Source organism: Neophocaena asiaeorientalis, unplaced genomic scaffold (assembly GCF_003031525.2).
Source record: "Neophocaena asiaeorientalis asiaeorientalis breed wild unplaced genomic scaffold, Neophocaena_asiaeorientalis_V1.1 scaffold438, whole genome shotgun sequence".
Lineage (NCBI taxonomy): Eukaryota > Metazoa > Chordata > Mammalia > Artiodactyla > Phocoenidae > Neophocaena > Neophocaena asiaeorientalis.
Genome location: NW_020173491.1, coordinates 4,642,467 through 4,662,514, shown reverse-complemented (window position 1 = coordinate 4,662,514; position 20,048 = coordinate 4,642,467). Strand labels below are relative to the sequence as shown.

The following is a 20,048-nucleotide window of genomic DNA, read 5'->3' as shown; positions in this document are numbered from 1 at the left end:
TCCTTAAAAGGTAAGAAACAAGTTCCAAGCATAAGGGTTGCTCTTAGGAGGAGGAGGATTTCTACTGCATCCCAAGGGAAGGAATAAATAGGGGGACACATATGACAAGTAGAACTGAAGGTAGCTCTTGTCTGATTGTTTCTGTTTTCTCTGTGAAATATATAGCAAGGTCATTATTTGAGGGTGATGCTGGTGGGACAGGAAGATGGCTTGCGGAGAGAGGTGTGGAATGGTCCTCTTGAAGAGTAGGTAAGTGAACTTCCTAGTCATGGTGGTTAAACAGCTTACTTGTGTTTAATTTTGCTTGAGATCAATGCTCATCAATTTGAAGTTAGTCATTCGGCAGGGTTTGTGTGATTTTCTCCAGCCATGTTCACCTGCTTAGGTATAGGCAAGGGGTAAAAGGATTTTTCAGTTTAACATGAGTTGGGGTTGTGCCACGAATGTAGAACAGAGGGGAAATCAGGCAAAGAATCTCAGTTAGTGAGTACACTGCTGGACTACAGAATGCAGGTTTATAATGAGGAGAGAGGGGCATGAAGGTGGAGATGGATAAGATGGGGGACATCGTGATGAAATTAGAGAATGAGAGTGAGAAGTACCCAAGTTAAGTGAGTCTGAAGGACATAAGTGACAGCTGAAATGCAGACTGAAGAGGTAATGCTGTTACTGGTGATAGTAAGATTAAGTATATGATTGTGTGCGTGTGTGGCTGTGGTGGAGAGGAAAGAAGATGATTGTAGATAAAGGTCAAGGAACTGAGAGACTAAGGTGCTAGATGGATCATATGAGGATGTAAAAGTCACTGCAGTAAGAGGGAGGAAGGTTAAGTTTTAGATTTGGTAGCAGGAAGCTGTTACTAATGCTAATGTTATTATTCTTATGATAACTTTCAGCGACAGAGCCAACGATGAGATTAATAGACGAAAGGCAACAAAATGGCAAAGGTCACTCTAAGTTTGGTAGATTTTTCTTCCTGTGAATTTCACTGAATAAGCATTCACTTAATATACAATTTTCTGGTCATTTAACTTTTGCCTCATTACGTTGCTGAAAAATAAACATGCTATTTAATTTACCTTGCATCAACTCCATCAAACACTTTCTGACACTCATTTCCAATGACTTCTTGCTTTAGATAATACAGCATTCTTACACGAAGCAAAACTCTAAAAATGAGGGAGGAAAAAAAACCAAGACACAAAGACATTAATCATTAAAGAAAATTCATCCATGGGGTTAAAATTAGAAAAGAATTTGTATACAAAATTTTTATAATGAAATAATAATAATTACTTCTGATTAAATAAACCTCATTACTATCATATATATAAAATAGGTTTCTTCAAAATCTTTACAATCATCATTATTTAATATCCAAGTAAGATATAATGAGATCACTTGGAGGCCAGTTTTTTTTCTCTCTCTGCTGATGAAAAGTGACACAAGAGGTACCATGATTTGCTGAAGGATACCCTGGTAAGAATAAGATTAGGATTGGTCCTAGACCACACTGTCTCTGTACTCAAAATCAGCATGCTTTAAGATTGTTAATAAATTCAGAAGTAAACTTGCAATGGGTTGTGTTAAAAATACCCTACTACCTACTTATTACAGTGGTGTTTTATATGTTTTTTGTAGCCTTCATCTTGAAGTAGCTGCTCAGGATTGTATTTTCGAAGCCATTCTGCTTTTTGTATATCAAATGAGCTTGTTTGAGTCTTTACTTTCTTCCCTTTTCGACCTCTGGGTACAGGGGCTGACAGGCCTGTTAAAATGAGAAGGACAAATGAAATCAGGGATAATTTGTATAAAGACGGTCAATTTGAAACATGTTTTTAATGGAAGAAATTTCTGGAGACTTTCAGAGGTCTGTGTAGGCTATACAGAGATCTTTGAAATATTAATGGTAAAAATATAAACTCAATCACGAGATAAGTCCACAATACCACACACATATTAACACAATTTCTGCCAACCACCCAATTTCATATCCCCAATTAATCATTCTGATTACCTCTATGTTGCAAAACATTTTTTTTCCAAATGTAAAAACTGAAAGATCAAACCTTTCCCTCTGCTTTACTTTTTGCTTCCTTAGTTACAAAAACACAAGTTGTGGCCTCTTGATTTTCAAAACTGATTGTTACTAATAACATGGATTAGGTTTTGTGGGGTTCCTGTTTAAGAGAGCTAAATTCATTTGATTTCTTTGACATTTTTGTTGTGAAATATGTCAAAAATAAAAAAAGTATTCCCACTCTTAATCTTAACATATTCCATATTTGGTCAGTTTTTTAAAAAAATTAATTAATTTATTTATTTTTGGCTGTGGTGGGTCTTCGTTTCTGTGCGAGGGCTTTCTCTAGTTGTGGCAAGTGGGGGCCACTCTTCTTCACGGTACGCGGGCCACTCTTCATCGCGGTGTACGGGCCTCTCACTGTCGTGGCCTCTCTTGTTGCGGAGCACAGGCTCCAGACGTGCAGGCTCAGTAGTTGTGCCTCACGGGCCCAGTTGCTCCGCAGCATGTGGGATCTTCCCGGACCAGGGCTCGAACCCGTGTCCCCTGCATTGGCAGGCAGATTCTCAACCATTGCGCCACCAGGGAAGCCCTGGTCAGTTTTTTATTAAAGGAAATAATAGATAAAGTCCAATTCACTCTTTCCTTCCCAGACATAGTCACTACCCTGAATTTGATTTTCATTTCATACACGTTTATACTTGTGTGTTGGAGAAATATTCAGTATTTAAGCTTTCATTACATTATACATGCAATTCTGTAACTTATTTATTATATTTAATTTTTTTCTGAGATTTATAAATACTTGCTGATTCATGGAGGCTCTAATTCGTCCATTTTAACTGCTGTGTAAAAATCTATTCTATGACTATATCACCTGCATATTATTCTTCAACTGTGCTGGAGTTGTTTCACTTACAAGTTCTCACGATTACAAATAATACAGTTGTGCTTCTTCCTTTCAATTCTTGTCTCATATCTTTTCCCTGCCATTTTCTACCAACTAGGAGTTTCATCACAATGGTAAATACAAGCACTACGTAGGTTTGTCCCATTTTTCCTTAGGATTTTGGTGGGTTTTGCCTTTATATTTTGCTACTATTTTGTTCAGTTCATACAAGTTCATTTTGTTATATCTTCTTTTATGGATTAGTCTTTTTTATTATGTAGTATCCTTTTTTAATCTCAATTAATGCTTCCATCTTAAATTGCATTTTAGTCTATGTTAATAATGCTCTGTATTCTAGTCCTCCTGACCCTTGTTGGTTTGGAAACTAAACAGTGCATATCTAAAAATACACATATTGAAATTTTCCTAATAAAATATGGAGATGTTTTATATTTTTAAATTTCTCCAAAAAAAAATTTCTCCCTACCATAATTTCCTCAGATTCATCATTTAATCCTATGTTCTTTTTCATGTAACTGCATGTTAATTTTTACATGTTAATTTGTAATTTTTAAGAGGTCTGTGTCTTGAATGTTTCTACAGTACTTTTGTCTTTTTTCAAAATCACAGTATATCTGAAGTATCTTTGCAGATATTAATGATATTTTTTTAAAAGTTGTCTTCTCCTTTCACAGTCTTTGTTTCCTATAAGTTCATTTTAGTGGTTTGTTTTTAGTCTCTCTCTCATGTTGGAGACGTTCCTCAGATGCCTGATACCCTTGGTTATTTGCTCATATTTAAGAATGACAGAAAAGTTGATAGGCTGAATGAGTGGAGGTAACTGTTGACTCTTTGAAGGGTAATCCAGCTGGTTTTTTCCTGTCCTTATCTTTAGGTTTTGGTCTGCTGATATTCACCAAGGACAATTCCTTAGTTTTCTTCCTTGAGTATGACACTGTCCAGTATACATATTCATTTAACAGCCATTTAGTAGCTCCATGTTGCAAATACCAATGAAATGCAGACATTCTCTATTTTATCTTCTCCAGAGAATAAACATTCAGTCAATCTTCGCCATGGCTACATGGAGTTGAAAAGGGTATTTAGGGATCTGATCCCCCTTTTAAACAACTTTAAATCAAAGCCCCTGTCCTTTATATCCACTTTCAGAGGTCACAGATGTCACAAACTCCTGAAACTTTTAGATAATCTATGAAGCAAATCAGTTGGTTGTTGCCCTTTCCTACTGTTGACCTAAGATTCAGCTCTCTCTGGTTGGTTAAGTTAGTCATCACTAATCTAATGCTTCTAGGTTCCAAAATTCCTTTTCCATTCTCTCTACTTTTAAGGGTTTATCCTTATTTATTTTAAAATTATGGAATTAAGCATATACAAAAATAAATGGAATAATATGATGGATCACCAGATCCTATCATCCAACTTCATTAATTATAAATTCATAGCCAATTTGGCTTCATCTATATCCTGTTTGTTCCCCAACCTCCAACACTATTTTGAAATAAATCGAAGACAACCACCACTTCATTAATAAATGTCTGAGTATCTTTTAACATATGTAAAATATAAGGCTTCCTTAAAAACAAAACAAAAAACTACAATACCATCATCAGCCCTAAGAAATGCAATAACACGTACTTAATATTTACTATTCAAATTTAGAATTATCTAATAAAGATAATAGACAAATTTCTCCTGGGCTGTTTGCTTCAGGATCCAAATAAGGCCCACACACTGCAACTGGCTGAGGACTCATAAACATCTTTCAGGTTATAGCAGGGTTTTCAATCTTGGCACTACTGCTATTTTGAGCTGCACAGTTTTTCACTGTAGGGGCAGTCTGTGCTCTTGTGGCCTCTACAAACTAGATGCCATTAACGTGCTCAAAGCTGTGACAACCCAGGGTGGGAGCAAGATTGGGGCACAAGATCATGTCTGGTGTGAACCAATGGTTTATAGATACCCTCCCCATTTCCTCCCCTTCCACTATTTATTTGTTAAATAAACTAAAATTTATACCTGTACAATTTATAAAGCTTGATGCCTTGAATTTTTTTCCCTTTATTGACATATAAGTTGGGTTTCAAGGAAGAGTGAAATTATATTTGTGTGAATCTTCCATCTTTACCAGAAATCAGCTCTTCACATTAATAATTTCATTGCCTCCTATTAAGATAGACCTCCAGTGACCACTCTAATCTAAACTAGGTGCTTTCTGTTGTTCTCAATCTCAGTACTTAGTTTATTTACTTCACAGTACTCATCATAATCTATAATTATTTAGGTAATTTATCTGCTTTCTTATTATGTCTGTCTGCCTGACCAGGTTCATGAGCTCAGGGATCTTGTCTGTGTTGTTCCTTCTCATCTTCCCAGTACTTTGCACAAGAAGCACAGAACAGGCACTTTAACAGGTATTTGTTGATTAAATAGAATAAAATTGTAACACCAATCTAAGGGCATAGTAATCTTTTTATCTTTATAGAAAATTCAATTATTTTACGCAAAAAAGAATGTTCGTAGGGTTATGGAGCAAATGCTACTTGTATATATCTCTGATGGGACTATAAATTGACACAGCCACATTTGACAGCAAATTAAAATAGTTGTAACAATTTTAAATGTATATACCACAGTGTTCCAAATTGTAATATACATACTAATTGCTGAGGAACTTGTTAAAATGTAGATTCTGATGTAGTAAGTCTGAGGTCTAAGATTCTGCATTTCTAAGAAGCTCCTGGAAGATGCTGATGCTGTTAACACACAGACCACATTTTAGGTCCTAAGGACGTATACATGCCGTACCTCAACAATTCCATTTCTTGATATTTACTTTAGTGTAAGATTTATTCCTGTGCACAAGGAGGAACGTAAAAGGATCTTCACTAAAACCTGTTTTTCAATTATCTAAAATTGGAAACATCCTAAATGCCCATCATCAAAGGAGATGCTAAATGAATTAAGAAATATCCATACTATGGACTACTAAGCAGGAGTTGAAAAAATAAAATAGATCTACATGAATACAGATGGGATGACCTCTAAGACATACTACTGGGTCAACAACTTGTAAACAAATACATGTTTGATAACAGTATATAAAACCCAACCAAACTGATAACACTGGTCCTTTCCAACACGGAACCTGAACTAAGAGTGAAGATTGGGCTTCCCTGGTGGCACAGTGGTTGAGAGTCCGCCTGCCGATGCAGGGGACACGGGTTCATGCCCCGGTCCGGGAAGATCCCACATGCCGTGGAGCGGCTAGGCCCGTGAGCCGTGGCTGCTGAGCCTGCGCGTCCGGAGCCTGCGCGTCCGGAGCCTGTGCCCCGCAACGGGAGAGGCCACAGCAGTGAGAGGCCCGCGTACCGCAAAAAAAAAAAAAAAAAAAAAAAAAGAGTGAAGCTTAAGGGTTCTTTACCATTATCTGAAATGCTTCAATATTTTATAGGGTACTATGTTAAGTGCTACTTACGTAACTAAAACTAAATTTAAAAAGGAAATAAAAGAATGTTCTTACCTAGATGATTTTGTAGCTCTCGTGTCTGCCCATCTTCGGTTGGAGTAATGAGATCCCATATGAAGCCTTTAATTTTCTCATCTCCTCGGTAGTGAACAAGGCAATAAGCTAAGAGGGCTCGGCAAATTATTTCCACATCGTGCTCATTTAGCTGCCTTTTAAAACGGCCATGAGACAGAATCTCTCTCCATCGGCCCCACCTAGTTAAAAAAAGGTATATTTATATTAATATTGGGTGAAGTCCTAGAGAAAACATAACTCATGGATAAAAGGCCTGAAACCTGCAAAAAACACACTTTATCACTGATAGAATTTACCTACTAAAGTTTTTTCCCCCATAGAATAAACTGCAGAGTCATGGTATAGTAATTTCTAGTATATTTTATTCAATAATGGATAAAAACATTATCCATTTTGTTACTGAATATGCAAATCTAAGAACAACAAGGAGTTTGATATTAGCAATACATTTATAATATTAAAATTTAAAGATATCTCATCAACTGCCATTAAGTATATATTAAATATACAAATTCATGGTACTTAAAAAATACATTTTATTGATTCTAACAAGATAAAATGCCTATTAGAATATAGTATATGTTTCCCATAAATTTGTACACCAGACTACTAACAGTAAACATTAAAAATAATATTTTACCCATAAACTAGCAGATTTTTCTCTACTCTAAAGCATTCAGTTCTTCCATAGCCATTCGAACGCTCACAGGGTCTCCGGAGTTTGGGCTTTTCATCTCCTTCACTTTCAGCTTCAGATAATTCAGCCAATTCATCTTTTGTAGCACTGAAGGGTCTTGTTTGCTTCCTAATTCTTGGAGTGTCAATAACCAAGCTGTTCTGTAAAATTTAACAGCTATTACTTGAAGGTCCTTTTATTATTTTGCTTATAACAATATGTTACATTTTTACCTTTCAAACTGTACAAACAATAATTTTATAAAGCCAGAACAAATTACTAACAATTCCACTGACCTACCAAATCAACATAAAATTTTTTTATTCCTTTAAAATCCTTATTACCATTTGTCATAATTTCATATTACAATCATGGGATAAAAAAATTTGGTATATGGCTTTATTAATATGAAAGTTACTGTATTGTGCTTCTACAACAACTATAAACTATATTTTAAACTGAATTTATGCATCATAATTTTCTTTACCTAATTAATTCATAATGTAATTTGAATTAATACAAATAGATTGTTTTAAATTTTTAAAATATATAATGCTAAAAAGTAAATCTTTGTAATCTAAGTTTATCCTAAAGATAAGTCCAAAGGAAGTGAAATATCCAAAAATGGAAATATTGGTCAAAGGGCATAATTATTTTATGGATCCAGAATCATGTTTCAGTGCTTTCCAAAAGACTTACACTAATCTACAACAAGCAAAGTAATAAGTATATGAACCTCACTATGGTCAATGAAGTTTAATTCATTCAAAACAAAGTAAGTTGACAAACTTTTATCTTTATTGAGCAATTTCTCTAAGTTAGGCACTATGTTATGGGCTATGACTAAGATAGCTTTCTGCTCATGAGAAATTCAGTCTTGAGGCTCAGTTTAATGTGTAAACAAATAAATGCTATTCAGGATGCAATATTTTATAAGATGGGTGCCAGAAAAGTCAGAAAGATTTACAAAGTAGTGATACTAGAAAGAGATCTTCAAGAATGAGAAGTAGTTTGCTAGGCATCCAAGGAGGAGATGGCATTATAAGTGAAGAAAACAGTAATGGACCTGAAAAGGTATTCTATGTTCAAGTCCTAGAGCAGGAGAGGGTAAACGCTAGGAGGGGAAGCAGGGACCAGACCATGTAGGTTCTGCTGTCTCACAGTAGCATGACCACAGTGCACTGAACTTAAAGGGGTACATAATGTTAATATGTCTTAATACTGGTGACATTAGCCTTCTCTATTAAGTTTTTCCACTGTAAACTTACTAGTTTTCCTTTTGTAATTAATAAATATTTTGGAAGATATACTTTGAAGATATATAAAAATTCTGTTTCTCCTTATATTCTACACACTAATTTTAGAATTCATCAATGGGGTGGATTGAGATTTTCTATTTCTCTTATTCCTTCTACATTTATTAATTGGCACCTTCTATATAAGAAAGAGTTGACAAGGACCTACTGTATAACACAGGGAACTATATTCAGTATTTTGTAATAAGCTTAAAAGAATCTGAAAAAAAATTATGTATTTATAACATCACTTTGTTATACACCTGAAACTAAAACATTGTAAATCAACCTACTTCAAAAAAAAAAATTACTTAATTAAAAAAAAGAAAGAGTTGTCCCTTTCCCTGGTCCCAACTTAAAAAAAAAAAACAACCATAATTATATTTTCTCTTGAGTGAATTTTCAAATGTTTTTTGCCCATAATCTTTTAAGATTTTGATTTATTTCTACTTGTGATCAATTTACATTAGCTTTTATATAATAAAAATATTAACTTTCATATATACTTCTGCTACAAATAGTCACCAGTCTGATTGCCATTTTATTTTTCCATTACATAATTTTTAGTCATATATTTGGATATGCCAATTATTTCCCTTTGTGGTTTGTTTCTAATTTAGAATGTTTTCCCACCAAATATTTGATAAAATAGAAATCTATTTTTACTATTTTTTCATGCTTTGTTTCAAAAATAAATTTTTTATCACAAATTGGAGTTTACTTGGCATAGAGTATATTATTAAAATGTTTCCCCAATGCCAACTCAGATTTTAATCATGATTATTAAATAACCCCTTTTTCTCTAATGCTATTTCTTTATTTACATCCTATAATTTGACCTTCTCCTGTCCTTATTCTATTCTTTGCTCTGTATACATTTCTCTCAGTATCATGGTTCCTTTATAATATGTTAATATGCTTTTATGTTTTAACATATAGTAAGTAATGCCAGTCTGTCTTCATGGTACTTCTTGTCAGAAAATTATAAAATTTTTGAAGAGTACAAATTAGAAAACATAACTGCAAAGTATTACGTGACTATATGCTCATATAAGTTTATTTATAAAATCCATAACCCCTTAGGATAATCTATAAGGCCCTATTGAAATGAGCCATACCTATTATCTCTGACCTAACCTGTCACCACTCTATCCCCCTTCATTCTGACACAATGCCATTTCTATTTCTGGAACACTGTAAGCTTATTTCAAACAATGGCTCACTGCCATTCCCTCTACCTTGAAAGCTTTTATCTCATGTCTTTACACTGTTGGCTGGTTCTCATCATTCAAGTCTCAGCACAGATGTCCCCTCAGAGTGACCTCCCTTGACCACTTTCCCTAATACTATCTACACTCCTCCAGGCATTCTCTACCATCTTACCATTTTATTTTCTTCAGTCTCAGAAATTATCTTATATATTTGTTTACTTACCCACCAGAATTTGTAAGCTCTATTAAGTAGTGCTTCATCTGTCTTGTTCATTTTAGCCCTAATGTGAGAATGGTACTTGGCTCACAGTGTGCTCTAGCTGGATTCAGCACAAATGTACGAGTGTCTGCGTATTACCATTATAATACTTTTGAAAAATCATAAACAAACATCACACTGTAAGTATTGTTCTATTTCTCTCTCTCTCTTTTTTTTTTTTTTTTTGTGGTACGCGGGCCTCTCACTGCTGTGGCCTCTCCCGTTGCGGAGCACAGGCTCCGGATGCGCAGGCCCAGCGGCCATGGCTCACGGGCCCAGCCGCTCTGCGGCATGTGGGATCTTCCTGGACCAGGGCACGAACCCATGTCCCCTGCATCGGCAGGCGGACTCTCAACCACTGCGCCACCAGGGAAGGCCTCTCTCTTTTTAAAGTTAACTGTCTTGTCTTAGAGCTCTATGTGAGTACACAGGGATCTACATGATTATTTTTACTTACTGCATTAGACAGTATAAAAGTACCAATTAGTTTCTAATTTTTTTCTAAAATGAAAAAATTGTGATGTACATCACTGTACTACATTATCATTGTACATGTGTGATTATTGCTGTAAGACAGATTCCTAAAAGTGGATTTAATATTGTTCAGTATTTATTCTTCCAGGGTAATTTTAGATTTTGTCTGGTTATATGAACAAATTATTAACATTTTGATTGGGGCTGCATTTCCATGTTTATTAACTCAACCTACAAATGTTTAAAATATGTAGTTTTTCTTCCCAATTGACAAATCTCACAATTAAGTTTGGTAATTTACTTTACTGAAATCATATACGTCCAGTAGGTATTCCCCTAAGTGTTCTAAATCTTTTTTTCTACTACGAAGTAGACTTCTTCTTCCATATATTTTTCTACTGCTGTTAGTACTGATATTTAAGAAGGCTAAATGGCATATTTATCTTCTATCAGTTAATTCACTAATTCATCTATTAATTTATAGTGGTTTGCAAATTCCATTGACTTTTTAAGGCATATAAACATGCCAATATGAAAATAGTAACATTTTAATAAATATCTCTTTCTAATTTACTTTTTTATAGTGTTTCATACAGAATTATACATATTTCCAAAATATATTAAATAATAATTATTATTGGGCAGTGGCATTATTCCTCATTGTAAAGTTTTACATCTTATAAGGTTATCTATTAAAATAGATCCCATGCATCAATGCTTAATATAAATTTCTTTTAATCATTTAGCATTAATTTTGGAAGCAGGTAAGGCTCACAAACATTGATTCCTATAAATTATTAGACAGGTAGATGTCTTTTGAAGTGAACAGTTACGTTATTATCAGTTCCATGAATTCTGTGCTAGCTTTTTGGCCCTTTCTTCCTTAACTCCAAGGGATGTTATAAAAGAAACAGTTTAAAAATGCCACTTTATTTTTAAATTTCATAATATTAACTAAGCATAGCTAGATCTATGTACATTAAGTAGGATTGGATCTTAAATTTTTTATAGTTCTTTGTCAGATTTTGAAGATGCCACTTTCTTGACTGCTTTTTTTTTCTCCTTTTGTATTTGACTAGATCATTAATGGTATCTGACATCAAAATAACAAAAAGAAGGTTAAAAAGCGAAATAAAAGTAATCCATTATTTTAAGACATTTAAAAAATTTTAAAACATATTATAATTTTAAGAACATAAACACCCTCCAAAATTAAACTTTAACCGTATTACAACCTATCACAACAAATATCAGAAGAATTAAACAGAAGCAGTGCCTGACTAAATGTTATCATTCTACAGCCTTGTATCAATTTATTTATGCAGATAAATTTATTTCAGTCAGTACATAGTGGAACACCTTAAAATATTATAATAATATTACCAAAGTATTCCCACAGGTAATATTTTTTAAAGGGAAATAAATACTTACTCTACCACTGATGGCATCTATATCTATTTCTGCCTTTTTTGCCCATTTTTGCCAGAAGTTGGGATCATCTAAGGAAATATCTGTTCGATTTCCAGATGCCACAAAACTTGCCTGAAATACATAATGGTAGTTTTTCAAAATGTTTTGAAACGTAGAGGAAAAATCTATCAAAGTATATCTAAAACCTTATCTCTTCACATTTAGTGTGGACAGAATTTGAATTCAGTATATACACATATACACTCAAAGTATGCTTCAAACTACAATGGTCTGAAACATAGCACAGCATCTGCTTAAGGCAAAAGGCTTAATACCAACACAGGCTGGAGTTTTAGGAGCAAAATTTAAAAAGTTATTATTGTTGTTTGACTTTTAAACTTTGGGTAAGCAGGGATCAAATCTTTTTAGTCAAAAAACAATACAGGATACAATATTGCATTTTAGAAATACTACACAACAGCCCAGCAATCCCACTACTGGGCATATACCCTGAGAAAATCATAATTCAAAAAGAGTCATGTACCACAATGTTCACTGCAGCACTATTTACAATAGCCAGCACATGGAAGCAACCTAAGTGTCCGCTGACAAGTGAATAAAGAAAATTTGGCACATATATACAATGGAATATTACTCAGCTATAAAAAGAAATGAAATTGAGTTATTTGTAGTGAGGTGGATGGACCCAGAGTCTGTCATACGGAGTGAACTAAGACAGAAAGGGAAAAACAAATACCGTATGCTGACACATATATATGGAATCTAAAAAAAAAATGGTTCTGAAGAACCTAGGGGCAGGACAGGAATAAAGACGCAGACGTAGAGAATGGACTTGAGGACATGGTGGGGGGAGGCTAAGCTGGGACGAAGTGAGAGAGTGGCATGGACATATATACACTACCAAATGTAAAATCAATAGCTAGTGGGAAGCAGCTGTATAGCACAGGGAGATCACTCAGTGCTTTGTGAGCACCTAGAGGGGTGGGATAGGGAGGGTGGGAGGGAGATGCAAGAGGGAGGAGATATGGGGATATATGTATATGTATAGCTGATTCACTTTGTTATAAAGCAGAAACTGACATACCATTGTAAAGCAATTATACTCTGATAAAGACGTTAAAAAAAAAAAAAAGAAAGGAAATACTACATGAATAGGGACTTCCCAGGTGGTCCAGTGGTTACACCTCCGCACTCCCAACGCAGGGGGCCTGGGTTCAATCTATGGTGGGGCAACTAAGATCCCACATACCGCAACTAAGGTCATGCACTATGACTACTGAACCCGCATGCTTTAGAGCCCTCACGTCACAAGCCTGTGTGCCGCAACTAGAGAGCCTGTGTGCTACAATAAAGACCCAGTGTAGCTAAAACAAATAATTTAATTAAAAAAAAAAGAATATTAAGAAATTAGGTTACAAGAAGAATTTCAAACCTACTTGCCCTAGACAGTTCATTTTCTGGTATTCTCCTACTTTTATTTCCATCCCATTTTTACACAGATACGTCTCCTAAAAAAATGCAATACAGAATATGAGAAATATAGAAAAATGAGTCATTGCCTATCTTTATTTATTTATTTATTTGCGGTATGCGGGCCTCTCACTCTTGTGGCCTCTCCCATTGCGGAGCACAGGCTCCGGACACGCAGGCTCAGCGGTCATGGTTCACGGGCCCAGCCGCTCCGCAGCATGTGGGATCCTCCCGGACCGGGGCACGTACCCGCATCCCCCACTTCGGCAGGTGGACTCTGAACCACTGCGTCACCAGGGAAGCCCCCTGCCTAACTTTATCTTGAAAACTCTTTTCCTTACAAAAAAAATACTGCATAAGTATTGTAAAAACTTAACAAATTACAGAGGAATAAAAGAAAATATAAATGATTTATTTTCTTAAATGTTGCAGAAATTATAAAATCTTTTCATTGGACCTAATTTTAGACATTATAGTTCAACACTGTGATTCATAGATAACCATTATTTGCAACTTAAGTTCCTAAAAATAGATATGCTGCTTCAAAGAAAATTTATCAAAGTGCTTTATAAAAATGAAATACACAGAGAAGATATATAATGCTTTAACAAAAGGGCTTGAAAGATGCATGCTCAACTTCTACAAGGACAAGTGGAAGGATCTTCCAGGTGTCCGCTCCTCTGGTGAGATGGAGTCAGGAGATGCTCTCCTCAGCTCCTTGCCTGGGTGGAGAAGTCAGGCTATAGGGCCGGCAGAAATCCTTGTTTGAGGGCCCCACCAAATTCCCCAGTCAGAGTGTTGCAGCTGAGCGGAGCGGCTGCTTGGGACCACTGCTCGGGCGCTGCAGAAACCCGTCTTGGAATCTGACATGTAATCAGTTTGGGACCGTTGGCCAGCTGCTCCTAACCTGGCCACATGAAGGCTCAGACTGTTCCAGTCTCTGAACTGAAGGGAACCAACACTATCAGCATATCTCTCACCACCATGAATGCAAGGTATTTCAATGAAGAGTATCAGGAGGACATATACAAATCCCACACTGGCATGTGCAAGTTCTGAGGAATGGTGGAATAACCCAACATATCTGGGTGACCTTTGGAGACAGCTGAGACAGAGCTACAACAGGGCAGTGGCTGACACCCAACTCATAGCCCAGTTTCGCCAGCCATGTGGCTGACAAGGTCTTGGTGCTCCAAGCGGCTGTCAGGCCTGAGCCTCTGAGGTGGGAGAGCTGAATTCAGGACACTGGTCCAGCAGAGACCTCCGGGCCCCACGTAATATGAATTGGGGAGAGCTCTCCCAGAGATCTCCATCTCAACGCTAACACCCAGCTCCACTCAACGACCAGCAAGGTAAAGTGCTGCACAGCCCATGCCAAACAACTAGCAAGACAGGAAAACAACCCCACCCATCAGCAGAGAGGCTGCCTAAAATCATAATAAGCTCACAGACACCCCAAAACACAGCCAAGATCCAGCCTCATCCACCAGAACACAGGCACCAGTCCCCTCCACCAGGAAACCTACACAACCCACTGAACCAACCTTACCCACTGGGGGCAGACACCAAAATCAACGGGAACTATGAACCTGCAGCCTGTAAAAAGGAGACCCCAAATGCAGTAAGTTAGGCAAAATGAGAAGACAGAGAAATAAACAGCAGAAGAAGAAGCAAAGTAAACCCACCAGACCAAACAAATGAGGAGGAAATAGGCAGTCTACCTGAAAAAGAATTCAGAGTAATGATAGTAAAGATGATCCAACGTCTTGGAAATAAAATGGAGAAAATATGAGAAACGTTTAACAAGGACCTAGAAAAACTAAAGAGCAAACAATGATGACCAACACAATAAATGAAATTTAAAATTCTCTACAAGGAATCAATAGCAGAATAACTGCAGCAGAAGAACAGATAAGTGACCGGGAAGATAAAATAGTGTAAATAACTACCCCAGAGCAAAAAAAAGAAAAAAGAGTGAAAAGAATTCAGTACAGTCTCAGAGACCTCTGGGACAACATTAAACACACCAACATTCAAATTATAGGGGTGCTAGGAGAAGAAGAGAAAAAGGGACTGAGAAAATATTTGAAGAGATCATAGTTGAAAGCTTCCCTAACATGGGAAAAGCAACAGTCAATCAAGTCCAGGAAGCACAGAGTCCCATATGGGATAAATCCAAGGAGAAACATGCCAAGACACATATTAATCAAACTATCAAAAATTAAATACACACAAAAAAAAATTAAATACAAAGAAAAAATATTAAAAGCAGCAAGTGAAAAGCAATAAATAACATACATACAAGGGAATCCCCATAAGGTTAACAGCTTATATTTCAGCAGAAACTCTACAAGCCAGAAGGGCGAGGCAGGACATATTTAAAGTGATGAAAGGGAAAAACCTACAACTAAGATTACTCTACTCAGCAAGGATCTCATTCAGATTCGATGGAGAAATTAAAACCTTTACAGACAAGCAAGAATTCAGCACCACGAAACGAGCTTTACGACAAATGCTAAAGGAACTTCTCTAGGCAGGAAGACAAAGGAGAAGGAAAAGATCTACAATAACAAACCCCAAACAATTAAGAAAATGGTAATAGGAAGATAAATATGGATAATTTCCTTAAATGTATATGGATTAAGTGCTCCAAAAGACACAGACTGGCTGAATGGATATAAAAACAAGACCCGTATATATGCCATATACAAGAGACCCACCTAAGACCTAGGGACACATACAGACTGAAAGTGAGGGGATGGAAAAAGATATTCCATGCAAATGGAAATCAAAAGAAAGCCGGAGTAGCAATTCTCTTATCAGACAAAACAGAATTTAAAATAAAGACTATTACAAAGAGACAAAGAAGGACACTACATAATGATCAAGGGATCAATCCAAGAAGATATAACAATTGTAAATATTTATGTACCCAATACAGGAGCACCTCAGTACATAAGGCAAATGTTAACAGCCATAAAAGGGGAAATTGACAGCAACACAATAATAGTATGGGACCTTTAACACCCCACTTTCACCAATGGACAGATCATCCAAACTGAAAAGAAGTAAGGAAACACAAGCTTTAAATGATACATTAAACAAGATGGACGTAAATGATAATTAGAGGACACTCCATCCAAAAACAACAGAATACACTATCTTTTCAAGTGCTCATGGAACATTTTCCAGGATAGATCATACCTTGGGTCACAAATCAAGCCTTGGTAAATTTAAGAAACCTGAAATCATATCAAGTATCTATTCCGACCACAACGCTATAAGAATAGATATAAATTACAGGAAAAAAACTGTAAAAAACACAAACCCATATCTTCTACGAGGCCACCATCACCTTGATACCAAAACCAGACAAGGATGTCACAAAGAAAGAAAACTACAGGCCAATATCACTGATGAACATAGATGCAAAAATCCTCAACAAAATACTAGCAGAGAGAATCAAACAGCACATTAAAAGGATGATACACCATGATCAAGTGGGGTTTATCCCAGGAATGCAAGGATTCTTCAATATATGCAAATCAATCAACGTGATACACCATATTAACAAACTGAAGGAGAAAAACCATATGATCATCTCAATTCCACTAAGATCAGGAACAAGACAAGGTTGCCCACTCTCACCACTCTTACTGAACATAGTTTTGGAAGTTTTAGCCACAGCGATCAGAGAAGAAAAGGAAATAAAAGGAATCGAAATCAGAAAGGGAGAAGTAAAGCTGTCACTGTTTGCAGATGACAATCTGATACTATACACAGAGAATCCTAAAGATGCTACCAGTTTTTTTTTTTTTTGCGGTACGCGGGCCTCTCACTGTTGTGGCCTCTCCCGTTGCAGAGCACAGGCTCCGGACGCGCAGGCTCAGCGGCCATGGCTCACGGGCCCAGCCGCTCCGCAGCATGTGGGATCTTCCCGGACCAGGCCATGAATCCATGTCCCCTGCATCAGCAGGCGGACTCTCAACCACTGCGCCACCAGGGAAGCCCCTGTTTCACTTTTTATAAAGCATAAACTAATACACCATTGTAAAGCAATTATACTCCAATAAAGATGTTTAAAAAAAAAAAAAAAGAACCCATTTTGATGGAACTTTAAAATGCAGAAAATTACACATAGGAAAGGTAATAAAACTATTACAAGCAAAGAAGCCATTTATGACATTCAAGATAACTGAAAGTTTTAACACTGGGAAATTGATGATATTAGGAATCAGTGTTGGGAATTCCCTGGCGGTCCTGTGGTTAGGACTCTGTGCTCTCACTGCCAAGGGTGTGGGGTTCAATCCCTGGTCAGGGAACTAAGATCCCAGAAGCTGCCTGGTGCGGCCAGAAAAAAGGAAAAAAGGAATTAGTGTTAATTTTATGTTAAAATGTGATTAATAGTATCATGGCTGTGTTAAAGAAATCTTTACCTTTGGAGGTACAGATGGGAACATTTATAGAAGTTATGATACTGTGTCTGGGGCTTGCTTTAAATTAATATGATATGCAAACTATTATATATAGAATGGATAAACAGCAAGGTTCTACTGTATAGCACAGGGAAGTATATTCAATATCCCATAATAAATCAAAATGGAAAAGGTTATGTGTGATATATATATATAACTGAATTACATTACTGTACAGCAGAAATTAACACAACATTTTAAACCAACTATACTTCAATAAAATAAATTTTAAAAAATAAAAAGTAAAATAATATGAAAGATGGGTAGGGTGGTGATGAAAGTTTAGTATGAGTAAATAATTGTTGAAGCTGGGTGATAAATACACAGGTCTCATTATACTATTCTGCCTATATTTGTAGTTTCAATGTTTATAAAACATCTAAAAAATTAGTAGGACAGGACTTCCCTGGTGATACAGTGTTTAAGACTGTGCTTCCATTTCAGGGGGAGCGGGTTCGACCCCTGGTCAGGGAACTAAGATCCCACATGTCATGCGGCACAGCAAAAATAAATAAAATTTAAAATGAGTAGGAAAAAAACTAAAATCCTAAATGCTTCTTGCTGAACTTTGCAATGTCTGTTCATGACATTGTTTACCAAGTAATAAATACATTCATTCCATCATTCTTTTGAGACTGGGTTATTAAGATGCTTGTTTATAGGAAGTATTTAACTATTATAAATGTTTGAAAATACGCATTTTCCTGGCACATTTATGAAACAAGTCACAGAAATAAATGCTTTAACAAAATGAATTTAAATTCCGTTTTTTTGCTTGTTCTAAAGTATAGCTTTATTATTATGAAACTACTAAAAAAAGCAATTTTTTATTTCTTTGAAATGATGAGTGTGGTAGGCTGAATAATGGCTTGCAAAGATATTTACGTCTTAATTTCTGGAACCTTGTGAATGTTAGTTTATATGGCAAAAGAGCCTTGGCAGATGTGCTTAAGTTAAGGATCCTGAAATGGGGAGATTAGCCTGTATTATCAAGGCAGGCCCTAAATTCAATCACAACTGTCCTGAATGCAAGAGGAAAGAGAGGAGATTTCACTACAGAAGAGGAAAAGCCTGTGTGACAACAGAAGCTGAGACTGGAATAATGTGGTCAGAAGCAAGAAATGTAGGCACTCTTAAAAGCTGGAAGACATTAGAAACTGATCCTCTCCTAAAGCTTCCAGAAGAAATCAGCCCTGCTGACATCTTAATTTTAGCCCTGTAACACTCATTTTGGAGTTCTGGCACTCAGAACTATAAAAGAATAAATTTGTGTTGTTTTAAGCCACTAAATTTGTGGTAATTTTTTACAGTAGCAACAGAAAACAATACAGTGAGATACCTCTTAATGACAAACCACATAATTCTAAAAACTCATCATCAACTTAAAAGAGTAAAAGTTAACTAGTTTGATAAAATGAAAAGTAGATAGCTATCATCACCTGCATAAAAGTATATGATGACAATTCATCAACATGGTATGAATATGAGTAACAGACATCTTAACTATACCCAAGTAATTCCAAATCTATGAGGGAACTTCATTTTGTTAATTCAGAAATGAATTTCTCCTAATTGAGGACAAACAATATCCACATTTTCAAATCTTCATTAATATAAGCTCATGAATTTTCAGGAACAATGAAAAGTTCACTGAAGTTCACAGGGTTTTATTTTGTCCTACAGTTTCATTGATATATGCCTCTTGAGAAGCCATTAAATACGAAAAGTCACTAAAAGAAAATAATTAGATTTTTGAAACATACTACTTTATGGTTGCTTATCTTAAAAAAATGTTCTATGTTACAGTAGAGAATCAATTTTGTGCTGCTACCTTATAACTGTTGATAATTAAAATAACTTGCGCAGAAGAAACTATACTTCACAATTAAATGGCTTTTAAAATATATATTCATTATAAGAAAAATGATAAATTCATTTTTCAATCTTAAAAATTTTTAATATTAGTAAATAATTCCAGATGCTCTTGTTAACTGACATATAACCTACTTTCAAGATGACATATAAAATTCTCAAAGTTCTTTTTTTGGGGAGGTCGTGCTGCACGGCATGTGGGATCCTAGTTCCCCCTGCAGTGGAAGCACGGAATCTTAACCACTGGACCTCCAGGGAAGTCCCTCTCAAGGTTTCTAACGATGGATTAATGCCTACAGAAATGAAATGCCTGTTGTAGAAGATTCCATCAAGTACTGGTTTACTGCCTACTTTCAAATGTTAAATCTTAATATCCCAGTTCCCCTCAAAGTATTTTTCTTAAAATGTATTCAT

General features: G+C 35.8%; 1 protein-coding gene across 8 annotated transcripts in view; it reads right to left on the bottom strand.

The window, feature by feature from the left end:
• CHD9 (chromodomain helicase DNA binding protein 9) overlaps positions 1-20,048 on the bottom strand; it is a 244,148-nt gene that overhangs the window by 44,453 nt on the left and 179,647 nt on the right. For all 8 annotated transcript variants that reach the window (XM_024747342.1, XM_024747341.1, XM_024747344.1 and 5 more), the window contains 5 exons: positions 11,818-11,928; positions 7,112-7,308; positions 6,451-6,650; positions 1,609-1,768; positions 1,080-1,169 (listed from right to left, as the gene is read on the bottom strand). In XM_024747342.1, coding sequence (XP_024603110.1) covers positions 1,080-1,169; positions 1,609-1,768; positions 6,451-6,650; positions 7,112-7,308; positions 11,818-11,928 — 758 coding nt within the window. The remainder of the gene's footprint in view (positions 1-1,079; positions 1,170-1,608; positions 1,769-6,450; positions 6,651-7,111; positions 7,309-11,817; positions 11,929-20,048) is intronic.